The 14,517-nt window shown below is 28.5% G+C and overlaps 1 protein-coding gene across 3 annotated transcripts in view; it reads right to left on the reverse strand.

The window, feature by feature from the left end:
* The window catches only part of LOC129968903 (uncharacterized), a 25,711-nt gene continuing 11,194 nt past the window's right edge, over positions 1-14,517 (reverse strand). For all 3 annotated transcript variants that reach the window (XM_056083241.1, XM_056083240.1, XM_056083239.1), the window contains exons 6-7: positions 8,065-9,166; positions 1-5,094 (exon numbers count right to left, since the gene is read on the reverse strand). In XM_056083241.1, the coding sequence (XP_055939216.1) occupies positions 2,966-5,094; positions 8,065-9,166 (3,231 nt within the window). In that variant the 3' untranslated portion in view covers positions 1-2,965. The remainder of the gene's footprint in view (positions 5,095-8,064; positions 9,167-14,517) is intronic.

Raw genomic sequence — 14,517 nt, forward strand, 5'->3', positions numbered from 1 at the left:
CTTTATTTTACCTATTCAAGCATACAGATACAATACACATTTATTTACAGAAAAATGAAAATAACAATAGAAGAAAGTAATTCAGGTTAAGAAGCTTAACATTAATAATAATCTAACATATAGGCTATATTTCTAGACTTTTGCTATTAACAATAATATGAAACCTAGTTTTTGAATACAACTCTCCATTACAATCAATACATATATATATATTAGAGAGCATAAAATGGCTTTGGTATATATGAAATGAAAGCCTTTTTCTCAATTATTAAAGGTTTAGAGAATAAATAATAAAAAATAACTGGATATATTATTAAAACAAAATCAATGTATACAAATTAGAAATCGCTTCAACTGCTAAAATGTTTATTCATTTTCTCATACATATGTTTTTAAATAATTCTCTTTCATTATAATTGGTCACATTGGAACAATATATGAAACAGTTACAACAAATAGTCCAGCTATCCTATTTCTACAGTTTCTACATAATTTAATTCAATCTTTTTTTTAAATGATCAAAATAAATGAAATTTAAATAAGCATTATTTTTTTAAAAAAAAAGATAGATAAATAAGCAAATATACTAAAACAGATGGATAACAAATAAAATATGAATCACTTAAAAAAATTAATTTTGAGGAATGTATTAATTTGGATACCTTTAATGCATATGACTCTTTAAATGAAGTAGAGTTAGTTAATTAGGTAAATCTATAAAGTAAAATAAATTTTTTAACTGTAAATAAACATTTAATTTTTTTGAAAGTAAGATTAATAAAAATCAGTTTTCATTTATATATCATCTAATTAAAAATCTATTCATCAAATTATAAACCTTGATACCCTAACAAGGACAACATTACAGCTTAGTTGCAGAGATCAAATTTATCTAATTTTATTTTGCCAAAAATTAAGAGGAAAAAAAAGGTTCTAATATTATTTTTTTTTTCCTCCGTTTTCAATCTTAATGAACTGAACAGCTCAGTTGTTCTATTGCGAATGATTACGATTTTGTTGAAGCATGGGAATTAGAACATACTAAAAATAATTTCATTCAAATAATTAATTTCAAACAAATGCCAAAAATACAGGAACAAAATCTTAAAGCTGCATCAATATTGCAAATTTGACTTTATCATTAGTTTCAGAATTAATATTAACTCGTTACAAATGTTTATTCTAGTTAAATCAATTTATTTCAAAAAAATGATCAAATTTAAGTTTGCAAGGTCATTGCAATCTTGCATTCAAATAATAATTGTGGTATGAAATAATCTATTAGCAATTAATGTTAATAAGCTTAAAACTTAGATTTCAAACAGGGATTCAGAGTAAATTGCAGAAATTTGTATCCGAAAATCAGAATATGTGTAACTTGTAAATAATCAAGAAAAATGTGCGCTCAAAGAAGTTAAATTCATTATTATGATAGGGTTTTCATACAATTAAAAAAAAAAAACATTTTAAAACATGAACACCATAGAAATATTCTATATTTGTAATATGAAATAAATTAATTTCATAGAACAAGATATCATGGAATATTTCATAAATAAAATAATTACAACTGCAGAAACATTGCAACAATTTTTTTAAATAAATTCACACTTTATTATTATAGGGCAGTTTTGCACTTCATTGTTCTCTTCTAAGTAAACTGGGAAATAAAAAGCACAAAAACTCATTCAAATAATTATTGAAATATTTAAACACTATTTTTCACCCATCTTCAAATTATGATAAAACATAATATACCTCAATTTTTTTATGAGAAAGTATTTCAAAATAGATAAGATAATACATTATAATGCAATTATTTACCTCATTATACAACATAAGAGAATTAATTTACCTAAGCACTTCTTCAGATTTTTCATTAAATTTACTTCATTAATATTATAAGTAAATTTTGAAAATCTGATTTTCATGTTAAAAGAACAGTTTACATAATATGTTTAAAGAAATCATACATAGCAAATCAACGTATTAAATTCCCCAATCATAATACTAATTAAAGATAATTTGTAGTATTTTATCAAATTATTACAAATTATGGTTGCTATTTTGGATATGAGAGATAGTGAAATAAAAGATTCTTAAAATTAGTACCAAGAATTTTGACATGCACAGAAGAGCAAACTACTTATGATAGCAGCTGAGTACTATTGAAGAGGAAAAACACTTTTAACCCATTAAAGTTGAAAGACATTTAGCATGAAGTTACAAGAAACATAAATTATTAATACTAGCTTTTATAAAGTACTTCTAACAAAGAACTAAACAAATAACAGTGCAAATACAGTTTTTGAACTTGGTGAAAAAGTTTCAAAGAGGAAATGTTTGCATTTACATATACATATATATACATACAAGAAAAAAAAATTATATTTCTCCCCCCACCCCCTCTAAATTTTATAAGTTGTTTTTTTTTCCCAGAATTTTTAAAAAAAACCAGGTCTTAGTATTTTTTAGTACTTGAAGTTAGCATATACAAAAGGATACAATGCTTACTTATAATAATTCCTGCAACAATTCCATACTACCAATAACAGATTCTGTAAATATTTTAAAAACAGGAATATGTTATTTGTAGCTGAGCATTAGCAATTTTGCTTATTGCAGCTCTCTTTACAGGAAAAATCAAAATAAATAATAAAAATCCCAAATTTATTAATCTAGTACTTAAAAGACATATTATAGATGTCAAATTGACCAATATGCAAATGATTCTTCAGTTTAACAATAAATGATGGGTTCTGCCAATAATTTCTCAAAATTCAACTTCAAAACAAACACTTTACATATTAAACAAGATTACTGAAAAAGAATTTGTTAAGTAAACAAACAAAGTCTTCAAGACTGAAATATTTATTTTACTATATATAAAAGAAAAGGTATCTATGATGTGCAGTTCCACAGAATAATCACTACAAAAACTTTGTAGAATACAATTATAATAAAGTCAATATCTATGAAGATATCCCAATCTTCTTAGAATGTCTAATATTCTTTCTTCACTTATATCTTGAGGTGGACATGGGCTAAAAACTCCAATTTTCATCATCATTTCTTGCAAAAGAGCACCTGGAACATCCATCATGCCAACTTTTACCAATACAGATGCAAGTCGTTGAGCTAGAGATACCTTTGCATTATCAGGAGCTCTGGGACTACTAACAACAGGAAACAGATTTTTCTTAATAGGATTACAAGGTGCATCACAAAATGCAACTTTTGCATCTGGAGGAGGTACATGTAACCTATGAAGATTTTGTTCTTCAGGAAAGTAAGGTCCGTGGTGTGGGTTCATATCCTCTCTCGAATGATCTCTAAAATCAGAATCATCCCTATTATCCTTGATTACATTTTTGGGACCATAAGATTCAAACTGATTAAATGAATTTCGAGGATCTTGTCCCCACTGGTTTTGGCTTTGCTCAGCCATTAATTCTTGAGATGGTGGATGTTGAATTTGTTCATTTGAATTGCCTTCATTAGCTCCAAAAAGTTTACTTACAGTATCCTTCAAGTCCTTGAACATACCTTCAGCACGTGGTTTAGGCTGGAAACTTGGAGGCTCATTTTGAGATGGAAAGCTATCATATTGTTGGGAATGAAATGGGGCATGTACCGACTGATTATTATCAAAGGTAGGGGGTTGAGCCTGAGATACAGATGGAGGTACTGAATGATGCACAGGGCCATGATGTTCAACATTTGAAAATACAGGTTGAGAAAATGAACTTGGAGGTAAATCTGGTCTTGGTGGTGAAAAAGGGACACCTGAAGAATAAGCAGGTGCAGCATGTGTTAGCGTATGATTTGGCGGCAAATTCTGATGACTTGAAGTTTCACCAAGATTAGATAATAAGAATTGTTGAAAAGCCAAACCTGAAGTTGGCTGAGTTACAACATCTTGAGTCACTGAAACATGAGGTTTTGACATTTCTGAATTATGTGAATTTACAAACTTCATTAGTTCATTAAATGAAGGATCTTTCGGTGATACTTTTAAAGCTGAAAATTTCTGCAATAGTTGCATAACCATGGTACGAGTAGGTTCAGGAAGTTTCTTAATTTCTTCCAAATGCCGCGGCCCTTCTAATGTGTTAAAATAAGCTGGTTCATCTTCATCACTTATGGGATCTAAATCACGTTCTGATTCATGTTGGAGATGGCGTGGATAATGAGAACGAGAAAAAGTTAGAAATTCTTTATGTGACCCTGATATACTATTAGAATCTCCATATAGTGAATTTCTTGATTCTGATCTATAAGAACCATCCTCCGATTCATATTTCTTCCTTAAAGGACTTGAATACCTACTCATTAGAATACGTGATTCATTGGCATATACTCGGCGAGATGGACTTATTGAAATTTTTCGAGAACCGCGACTACGAATAGGACTTCTAGATTTTCTTCTAATATAAATCCTTGGACTTCTTGAACGCCGCATAATAGGACTCCTTGATCGCCTTCGAATAGGACTTCGTGATCGCCGCCTTATTGGACTTCGTGATCTTCTTCTAAGTGGGCTTCTCGACCACCTTCTGACTGGACTTCGTGACAGTCTTCTAAGCAGGCTTCTTGATCGTCTCCTAATAGGACTTCTAGAACGTCTCCTAACAGGACTTCTAGAACGTCTTCTGATAGGACTCCTTGAACTGCGTCTTGCAGGACTTCGTGACCGTCTCTTAAGAGATCTAGAACGTCTTCTAAAAGGGCTTCTTGAATGTCGTCTAGGGCTTCTAGAATATCTTCTAGCAGGACTACGAGAACCTCTCTTAAGAGGACTTCGATACCTTCTGACAGGTGAACGAGACCTTCTCCTTGGAGGACTTCTTGATCGTCTTCTTACAGACATTCGAGAAAGGTCACTACTGAATACTGGACTGTAGCGAGTTCTTAATGGACTTGTTATTTTTCTAGAATTACCAGAAGCTTTGGAATCAGCTGGACTTAAATCTTTAAATTCTCTCTCCAGTTCAAAATCATTCGACTCATTATCCAATTGAACACTACCCAAACCACTTAACTCCTTTTTAACGGCAGGTTCTTTAGCTGATTTGGAGTTTCTACCTAAAATTCCTATAAAAAAAAGTAAAAAGTAGCTTGATTATTAGAGATTATAAAAAATAATTGAAAGTTTTCTAAAAGCATGAACATATTTAAAAATATTAATTGGTTTTATTTCACTTTAATAACAATATAAAAATGATGCATTGGTGTGGTTTCTTAATTTAGTTTTAATTAATATTCTGATATTCAAAAAATTATACAGCATAAAGCATGCTTCAAAATAAATCAAAGATAATGATTCCCTCCATTTATTAATTCAATGGTAAGCATATCAAATTTTGTAACATCACACACTGAGCATAACGACACCAGATTACATGATACAGTCATGAATTTTCTAAACATACAATCTTTCTAACAACTAACTATTTTCGGAAGTCATTACCCTTTCAATGTCATAAGGAAATATCCAAGGCCTTTCATTTAAGATTAAGAAATATATTACTACTAAATATAAATTTCTTGCAATTTTTATATGTTTCTTAAAGAACAGGAAGAAAATACAATAACATTTTGTCATTTATCCGTGAACTGCAGCCAAAAATATTGAAGGAGTAAACATCCAACTCAATAAAAGCAATCAAACATTGAGTCAAGTGATCTTCAGGTTAATTTTTTTTTCTTGGTTCCAAACAAATTATATATATATAAAATTATAAATGATGCTATCAAATATTTATTATCCACATTCCTTTTTCCTAATCTCAGGAATGAGACAATATTATCTTGAATTCAGGTGAATATTTTAATATCATATAAGAATCTTTCAAAAATAGTTGAGTAGTGATTATATCATCAATGATTTCTAAAAATATAGTCGAAATATCTCATTTTCATCAAAATATAGTCAATTTAATCAGATTTCATAAAAGTGTTAGAAATACTGGATTATATACTTCAAAATCAAATATCTCAGATCAAAGTTACCAAAAATCTGATAAAACTGGAATGATTACTTAAAACAAGAAAAATGCACATCTTCACTGTAGCTACATTTCTTATTTAAGATTTGCTATTTTTATATGTATTTATCAATGGCCCATCATTACCATACAAAGGTTAAATGAATTCTATACTATATATTTTTCACCAGAAATATCAGCTGATTATTTCCATTTTTCAAAAAGACTACAATTAGATTAGAGTTATGTAATATGATGTTAGTTACATGATCAAGACATTATAAGACATTTACTATTAAGTATATGAAACTTCATTGTATGATTTATCCACTTTTTTTCTCCACAGATGGTTACTAACACATGTCTTTAAAATATTAAACCCTTACAGGTAGTAAATATTACTTTATATAATATAATCTAAACATTTCTACAAATTGATTTTTTTTCAATGCATTGATTTTATTTCTTTTTTCTTTTTTTTTTTAATATTCATCCTTATTGTTTAACAACTTATTGTTTACAATAAATAATACTGAAAATTATCAATGTAGAAACAAATGATTTTCATACGAAGTGATAATACATATATATATATTAAGAATGAGCTTTTTCAAAATCCACTAGATCTGGCAATATTCTTTGAATATGAAAGCTTAAATTCAATTACAAATAAAACACCAATTTTGAACATATTCCGTCAAATTTCAGAATGAAAAGTATATAATAAGATAATCTTCATGACTTCTTTTTTCCTGTCTTCATAGTTATAATGTATTTTTTATGTTAACTGTAGCCTGAAGTTCCCATAAATAAAACTTTCATATAACTATTGTTATATATATTTATCATATTCTTGAGAATCTCAAAGAGCTTTTTAGATTATTTTGATACATGCATAATGAAGCACAAATAATATAATTTATATCTCTTATTTGGAAATGTGATTTTCCATTAGCATTTTATATAATTCAAAAACAATATTTTGAATTTATATGTTACTAAAAATAAAAAAAATAAAAAATGTTTTTACAAATTTTAGGAAATGAAATATTCATGTACTCCATCTCTCCTCATTTTATTTCTCTCCAATATTAGTTTTATTCATCATATATCTGCAACTTTACATGTAGAAAGATAAAAATTTTCCATGTAAATGAATCTTTCATCTAATGTGATATTAGTTTGATTATTCTTCATCACATAACAGCAATTTTATTAGTAGCAGATAAACATTTTCATAGTAAATGAATCTTCTTCTTCTGCAAATTTCATAATATTTATTATAATTGTTAAGTTTCTTTCATGACTTATTTTAAATAAGTGAATTTTTTGACAATGTTCACAGAAAATATTTCTTAACATAATATAATGCTAAAATCGAACAGCAAATCAATTTCAATTTTTATCTGCAATCAATATTTCTAATTTTTCCAATAAAATTAATAGAAATACTTTACTAAGTTATTATTCCCAGTCTAATAACTTTTTTTAAATATAAACAAAAGTATTATCAAGTTTCATAAATACCATTAGACACAATCCATAATATTTATAAAACAGAGTTCTTCACTAAATTAAAAAATACTTTATATCATGCTAATGTTACCATTGGAAAAAATTTAAATTAATGATATCCTATTCTGTTTATAGATGTATAGTGGAAGAAAATCTGTAAAAAAAATCAGCGACAATGCATAAAAAAAAATACAAAAAGTATATTACATAAACAAGGGAGTTTATTTTTAGAGAAAGACTAATTTAGTGTAAAATCTTCAAATGTTTTTTTTCTTTGTTCTAATAAAATAGTACATTAAATTGCGACCTAAGAAATCCAACTTTACAAATCATAATAATAAAAAAATCAGCTAGCAGCAAAATTAAAAAATATATGTCAAGCAGTAAAAGTTTTGTATTATATAACACAGGCAGCTTTTTTTTCTTTCTTTTTTTTTATCTTTATGGTAGCAACAAAGTGCAATGGTTCTTTACAAACAAATTTAATTTAATGTGTATTAAAATAATATTATATATATATAATGAGCAAAAAAAAAAAATAATAATAAGAATAAGTTCTTACTTTTAAGGCAATGCTTTGAATGCATTGTTGTCCTCTGATGACTACGATGCCTGGCTCTGCATTTGTTTTTAGAAACTTCAATTGTTCCACTATCATCATCCTGAGGAGAAATAACATTAGAAACACCTAAACTATCGGAAAAGTTGCTTTCGACAGTCGAATCTTCTAGCAATTGTATACTACTGTCATCACTTAAAGCAACAGCAACATCGGTAGTTAAGTCATTTTCATCTTCATCTTCTTCATAAGCACTCATATCAGCACTTTCATCAGCATTGTTTGATTCCAAGCAAACAGTGATCTCACTAGTATTTTTTGTTATTTTTCTCAGAACACGCATACTTGAAGTTTCTTTGTTTTCAGTTCCCTTTGGTCCTAGATCAGTTTTATCACTAACTTGCTTAGCTCTATATTTTCTGTAACTAGCAGCTTTTTTATTAATAGATTTAAAATTTAATACATCTCTTCTAATGGGACTGGATACAGCTTCTTCAGACACATCTTTGATGCTCTGATTAGATAACTCTAATGTTTGATTAAGCACTGTATTTGAATTGTTAATTGAAGAATCAGTTTGTTCATGTGTAATTACTTGCAACAAATTTGGCCTACTAAGATCATTAGAACATTTTGGAATAGGTCCATGTTGAGGTGTCAAAACTATCAGATTACGTCCACCTGTAACTGAATTATCCACTGATGGAGAATCATTTAAAAGTTGAATATCCAAAATAGAGTTTCTAGATTTTTTCCTGCGCAATTCTTGGGCATTTTCCTTTCGTGAACTTATAAATGTAGCGATTTCTTCACCAGGTGCTATTTTATTAATAATATCTTTCATAAGTTCAGAAACATCTTTATCAATACCTGAGTCAATATCATTTACATAAATATCAATATTTATATCAGTTTCATTCCAATGCGGTAGATTATTATTAAGTTCATTTATTTCTTTTTCGTTTTTCTGAAAATAATCATCTGTCGTAACGCACAAAAAATAATAGGAAAGTTTGTGGTTAATTTCTTTGCAACACCTTTGAAGCACATTAGAACTGCTTTCATCCTTCGAGAATTTATAACCACAAGAAGGAAAATGTTTTGCCTAAAAAAATAAGAATCTAGATTAATGAAATATCTTAGAGATGAATGGAAAAGCTGAAGTACATACCTACCTTTTCATTGCGTTGAAGGGGAAATAAATAAAAAAAATATTAGGAGGAAAACTTCTTGCAAATATTCATGTCACTCCAGTTTACTGTTATTTTTCATATTTGATGTGTTCTTTTTTTTTTTTCTTTTTTCTTTTTTTTAAGCAATAGTATTGAATATGGTAAGAATTTGAAGTTCATCTTATGTCATGAAAAATTTATTAAAGCTTTTGTTTTGATACAAATTAGAGACAAGCTTAGAAATTTTGAACAAATTTGACAACTCATCCTCACCAACTTTTTCTGTTTTCTTAGATGTGAAGTCTTGTAAGATTACTTTGATGTAAGTTAGACATGAATATTACATATCCCTGCATTAAGTAGTCATAATATTTTTTTTTTTTTTACATATACATGAATAAATAATTTGAGTAGAAGTATACATATGGGATCAAAATAAAACAAATACCTGTGAAAAACAAAGTCTTTATTAACATGTTAAGTGGTTCATATTCTTTCATGGTATATGATATAGAATGGAAGCACAGAAATCAAAAACAATATTTAAAAAATATAAATACATTCATCCTGTATGGCAATCCCTAATTTTAAATGTAACTAAAAGTAAAATTTGATCACTATGTTTCTAATTCATATATCCTCATAAACGTTAAACAATATTCACTCCTCAAGATTGGAAGAACTAATGAAGGCCTACTTCATGATCATAAAGAAAATATTTAGAAGTATGGTTAAAAGTATTATCTTGAAAAAACAACTGTTCTTCCAGAGATAAAAACCAAAGCTAATAACATTTTGCTTTAAATTCAGAGTAAATAAATAGACAAAGATTATACCAATACAATGCATCTTACATTAAGAGAGACAAACATCTCCATTCATCAGAGTCCTCTATAGACATTCAAGAATAAATGTTTCTATGGACATTTTTCAGATCTAGTTGAATCTGAAAGTTTAAAATGATGGAAATTCTAAGAGTAAAATAAATTGTTGTCACTGATGTGGAGTTTAGCTCTGCAAGTTCAGCAATGTTGGTGTCTTGACAACATTATGAGATGCTACTAGTATTTTGTGAATTGCCATTTTATCAAGATGCTATAACAAATTCACCACTGATAATCTTCATTGAAAGAGGGCTTCAGATGCAATCTTTATTTCTGTAACAATTTAAGCAGCATTTGCTTCACCTCTTTTTGTAAAATACAATTTATAAAATTTAATCTCAATATCTATTTATCCTCATCCGCCAGTTTTCTTTTATGTGCCCTGTTTTGCTTTGAACAAGCAATATTATTGTTTTTCATGTACAGGGTACATTATAGACAAAGTTATGATATTAAAATTCAATAATTTATAAAACTGCTGGTCAAAATGACTTGATATTTTAGCAGAACAATCTTGAGGCAATGGAATTTTGTTTGGCAAGGGAGGGGGGGGGGAGAAAAATAGTCCCAAAATGTGCCGATAGATGGTGCTGTCAGGGGAAAGACCAAAAATGGATTCGTTAAATAAAGGAATATTATTAGCCAAAAAAAACAATGTTCACAGGTTTACTAAAAATTTATTAGCGATAAAACAACAATACATGTTTATAGCAACAACAGTAATAATGATAAAAAGATTCATGGAACCCTTACTGATGGGTGGTTAAGACATAAGTTGTTCGATATACTCTCTGCCTTGTTCTGTCACTAAATGGAAGCGCAAAACTGCATGCTCCACAATAGATCGGATGGTATCTGTACTGATACAATGGATGTGGTGTGTGATGGTTGCCTTCAAGGCTGCTAGATTTTCAATCTGCTCGCTGCAAATAACATTCTTCAGGTATCCCCAAAGCCAGAAATCATAGGGGAACGTGGCGGCTTATGATCCTATCATTTCCAAAATGAGCACTCAGTAGCTCCTTCACAGGAGTAGCAATATGCAGAGGAGAGCTTGAATATTGTGCAATCCAAATCTGAATGCTGCATAAGTGCCAGAAGGACATGGTTACGCAAAAGTGCTTCATACCGCTTGCCAGTAACGGGACCTGCTGATGCGATTTCTCCGAAGAGAAACGGACCGACGATAAACACTGCCGTTTATTTCGCACCACACAGTCACCTTTTCAGATAGAATAGATAATGGCTGTAGCTGGAACAGATTCTCAGTTGGTCATATCCTGCAATTTTCCGTGTGGTCTGACGAAGTGGGCACTTCGTCAGACCACAGAATGTTCCATGGCCGTCCGTTATCCACTCCCATCCCGGCAAGAAATCGTTGTGTAAAAGATTAATGTTCTTCCAGGCCTGCAAATAGCAACTGCTACACATGAGTTATCTTGTAAGATAACAGCGCAAGATGTTCCATAGGACTTTACATACCATGCTGATCTGCATATACAGCCTTTGACCAACTGATGCTGATTCCAGCATCACTGTTAGTCTGTTCTGTAATGCTGTAGCAACATTGTCCACTGCTGCAGCCCAAACTGGTTTCCCTCCACCATTTCATGTCCAATGAACTGGTCTCTTCGAATTTAGCAATCATTTTTTGCAGACCATCCGTGGTTATTGGACCCAATTTTATGGATTTTAATATCTGAAACTTCCTGATAGTTGTAAGTGCACAGTCACTGCTCTTATAAAAAAGCTGAAGAGCAGAGCACGATCCTTCATAGTCAGAGTCATGATGAAGCATCCAGGTAAAGAGCTGGTGCTCTGCATTTTTATAGCATCTATGTGTGCGGTGGGCATGTCACGTATGAGTAATTCACATATCTACAAAGTGAACCCTGACAATGCCATTTATCAATTTATTAGAACATTTTGGAACTTTTTTTCTTTCACTAAACAAAATTCCATTGCCTCATGATTGTTCTGCTAAAATATCAAGTCATTCTGGCCAGTAATTTTATAATTATCGATTTTTAAAATCATAGCTTTAATTATAATCACCCTGTATAATGCCATGGAAAATGATACCATGTTCCCTGCATAGTTCCAAAGATATTTGTTCCCAGCAAAGACTACAGAGAAATGTTCAATAACTAGCATGTAAATTTGGATGTATCTAAGATATGCTATAGTAGTAACTCTGAAAGATATATAGGGTAAAAGATATATATAAAAGATGAGCATATATAATCCCTATAATAATTGTTAAAAAATTAATATCTTCTTTTTCTCCTCTTCCAAGTCTTAGACTACTGTGTCAAATGACTCAGCTGTAGTGTAACTTTGAAATACGCCAAATTTTATTACCAGTGATAGTTTTGATGTAACGAATGTATGGTTTTTCCCTTTAATATACAGTTTGTACTAATTTCCCATATTATATATATATAAAGTTATATTGACATGAATTATAAAATTTTTAGAATCACCTCAAATATTATTAGAAGCTAGAAAATCTTCAGGATAAAATTAAAAAAGTGGGAAATCATTTACAAAGGTAAAATTACTCTAAAAATTTAAAGGGGCAATAAAAAGCATTATAAACAATAGGAAAAAATGCAAGATAGTAAACAATGTAAGACAATTAAAGACTGAAATGTAAATGTGCAATAAAATTGAAAATATTATTAATAATTACCTATAATAATAAATATAAAGGAAATAAACTTAAGGGGGGAAAAGCAAATTATATATATATATATATATATATACATACAAGTATTAAATCAATATCAATATTACATCTAAAAAAACAATCAAATTTAGTGATATTTCAACAGATGATGTAAACTGTATCTTTCTATTTATATGAAGTCACTTAAAATATTCTATAAGAAATTTAGAGCAGAACAATTGTAAACTTGAAGGGAAAATGAAAAATAAAACTGTATTTGGAAAATACAAATTTAAAAAAAAATTCAAATAAAATAAAATTATATTAAGAATTTGAAAGTTTTTTAAAAATGTAAACAAGTAAATTCATTCAAGAGCTTAGTGAAATGATTCACACTTTGTTTTATTTATCTTCCTTTGCAAATTATTTTATACATTTTAAGGAATTCATACACATAGAAAATTTATGAATATACAAAATAACAAATTCACTCATTTTTGTAACAATTTACATTTTTAATGCAGCCACTTCCTGCATAATGACCATTTTGAATTATTTATTAACAAATGAGGAAGTAATTAATTATATGTTTATAAATAAGTAAAATTAATTTGAATAAAATATAACCTTATTGAAAGGTAATATTTTTAGTAGTTTTGCTTGTTTACTTTAAAAAAATTTAGCTAATTTAACAAGAGCTATAATAAGAGACATTCAGCAGCAAGACAGTTCGGAAAAAGAGGGAGAGAGTGTATGATTTTTTTTTTTTTTTTTTTTTTTGTTAGAACTGCACTAAAAATAATTTTAATCTTGAATCTGAATATTTTTAGAGAAGTTGTGAATACTAATATTCAATGTCCATTACTAATTTTACCACTCTATTTATGAAAACTGCATGAAATGCAAATGCCCCATTCTTTATTCTTTTAAAAATTCCATTAATAGCTTATTAAACTTCTACAGGTAATCAAGCAATTTGTTTCAATATTATATATATATTCTCCTTCAAGAAGATGAAACAACAGTCGTAACATTCAATTTGAACAAAGTTCCAATTTCTTCTATATAAGATGTAGTTTAAATTTTAATTTATCTTTCTAATTTCAGTTTAAAAAAAATTCAAAGTAGCAAAACATTTTAATAAAATATACCATTTCATCAACACAATATCTTATATTTAATAAAATAAAAACTCTACTTGAAATATTTTTGGCTATAAAGATGAAATACATATGTCTAAAAAAATCAATTATTACTGATAGCTTAAATATAATTTTCAAAATCCTCACAAGGGTAGAAAATGATTAGATAACAGCTAGCACAGTTTGTAAAAGTTTGAAGAATTCAAAACTTGATTTTCAAAAACTTATAAACTGGTATTTTGTTTCCTAATAAAAGTATACCCTTGTATGGTGAAGATAGTCAATGCAGCTAACTTTAAATAATTTTAATCAATGATTTTAATTACTTAATAGCAAAACAAAATGCAATATTTTTAAAAAAAAAAAAAAAAAAAAAAAAAACTACTTGAACTTTTGTTTCTACATGCATTTCTCTAAGATATAATTTCTTCAACAAAATTTTATCTACATACTTTAAAACAGAGTAATGCCAAGAATTTATTTTTAATATATATCATATGATTAATATGATTCATATCAAACAAAATTTTCAAATGATTCAGATTTTTTTTTCCTTCTCTACCCCACCTCCTTTATTATTATTATTATTT

Source organism: Argiope bruennichi, chromosome 5 (genome assembly GCF_947563725.1).
Source record: "Argiope bruennichi chromosome 5, qqArgBrue1.1, whole genome shotgun sequence".
NCBI lineage: Eukaryota > Metazoa > Arthropoda > Arachnida > Araneae > Araneidae > Argiope > Argiope bruennichi.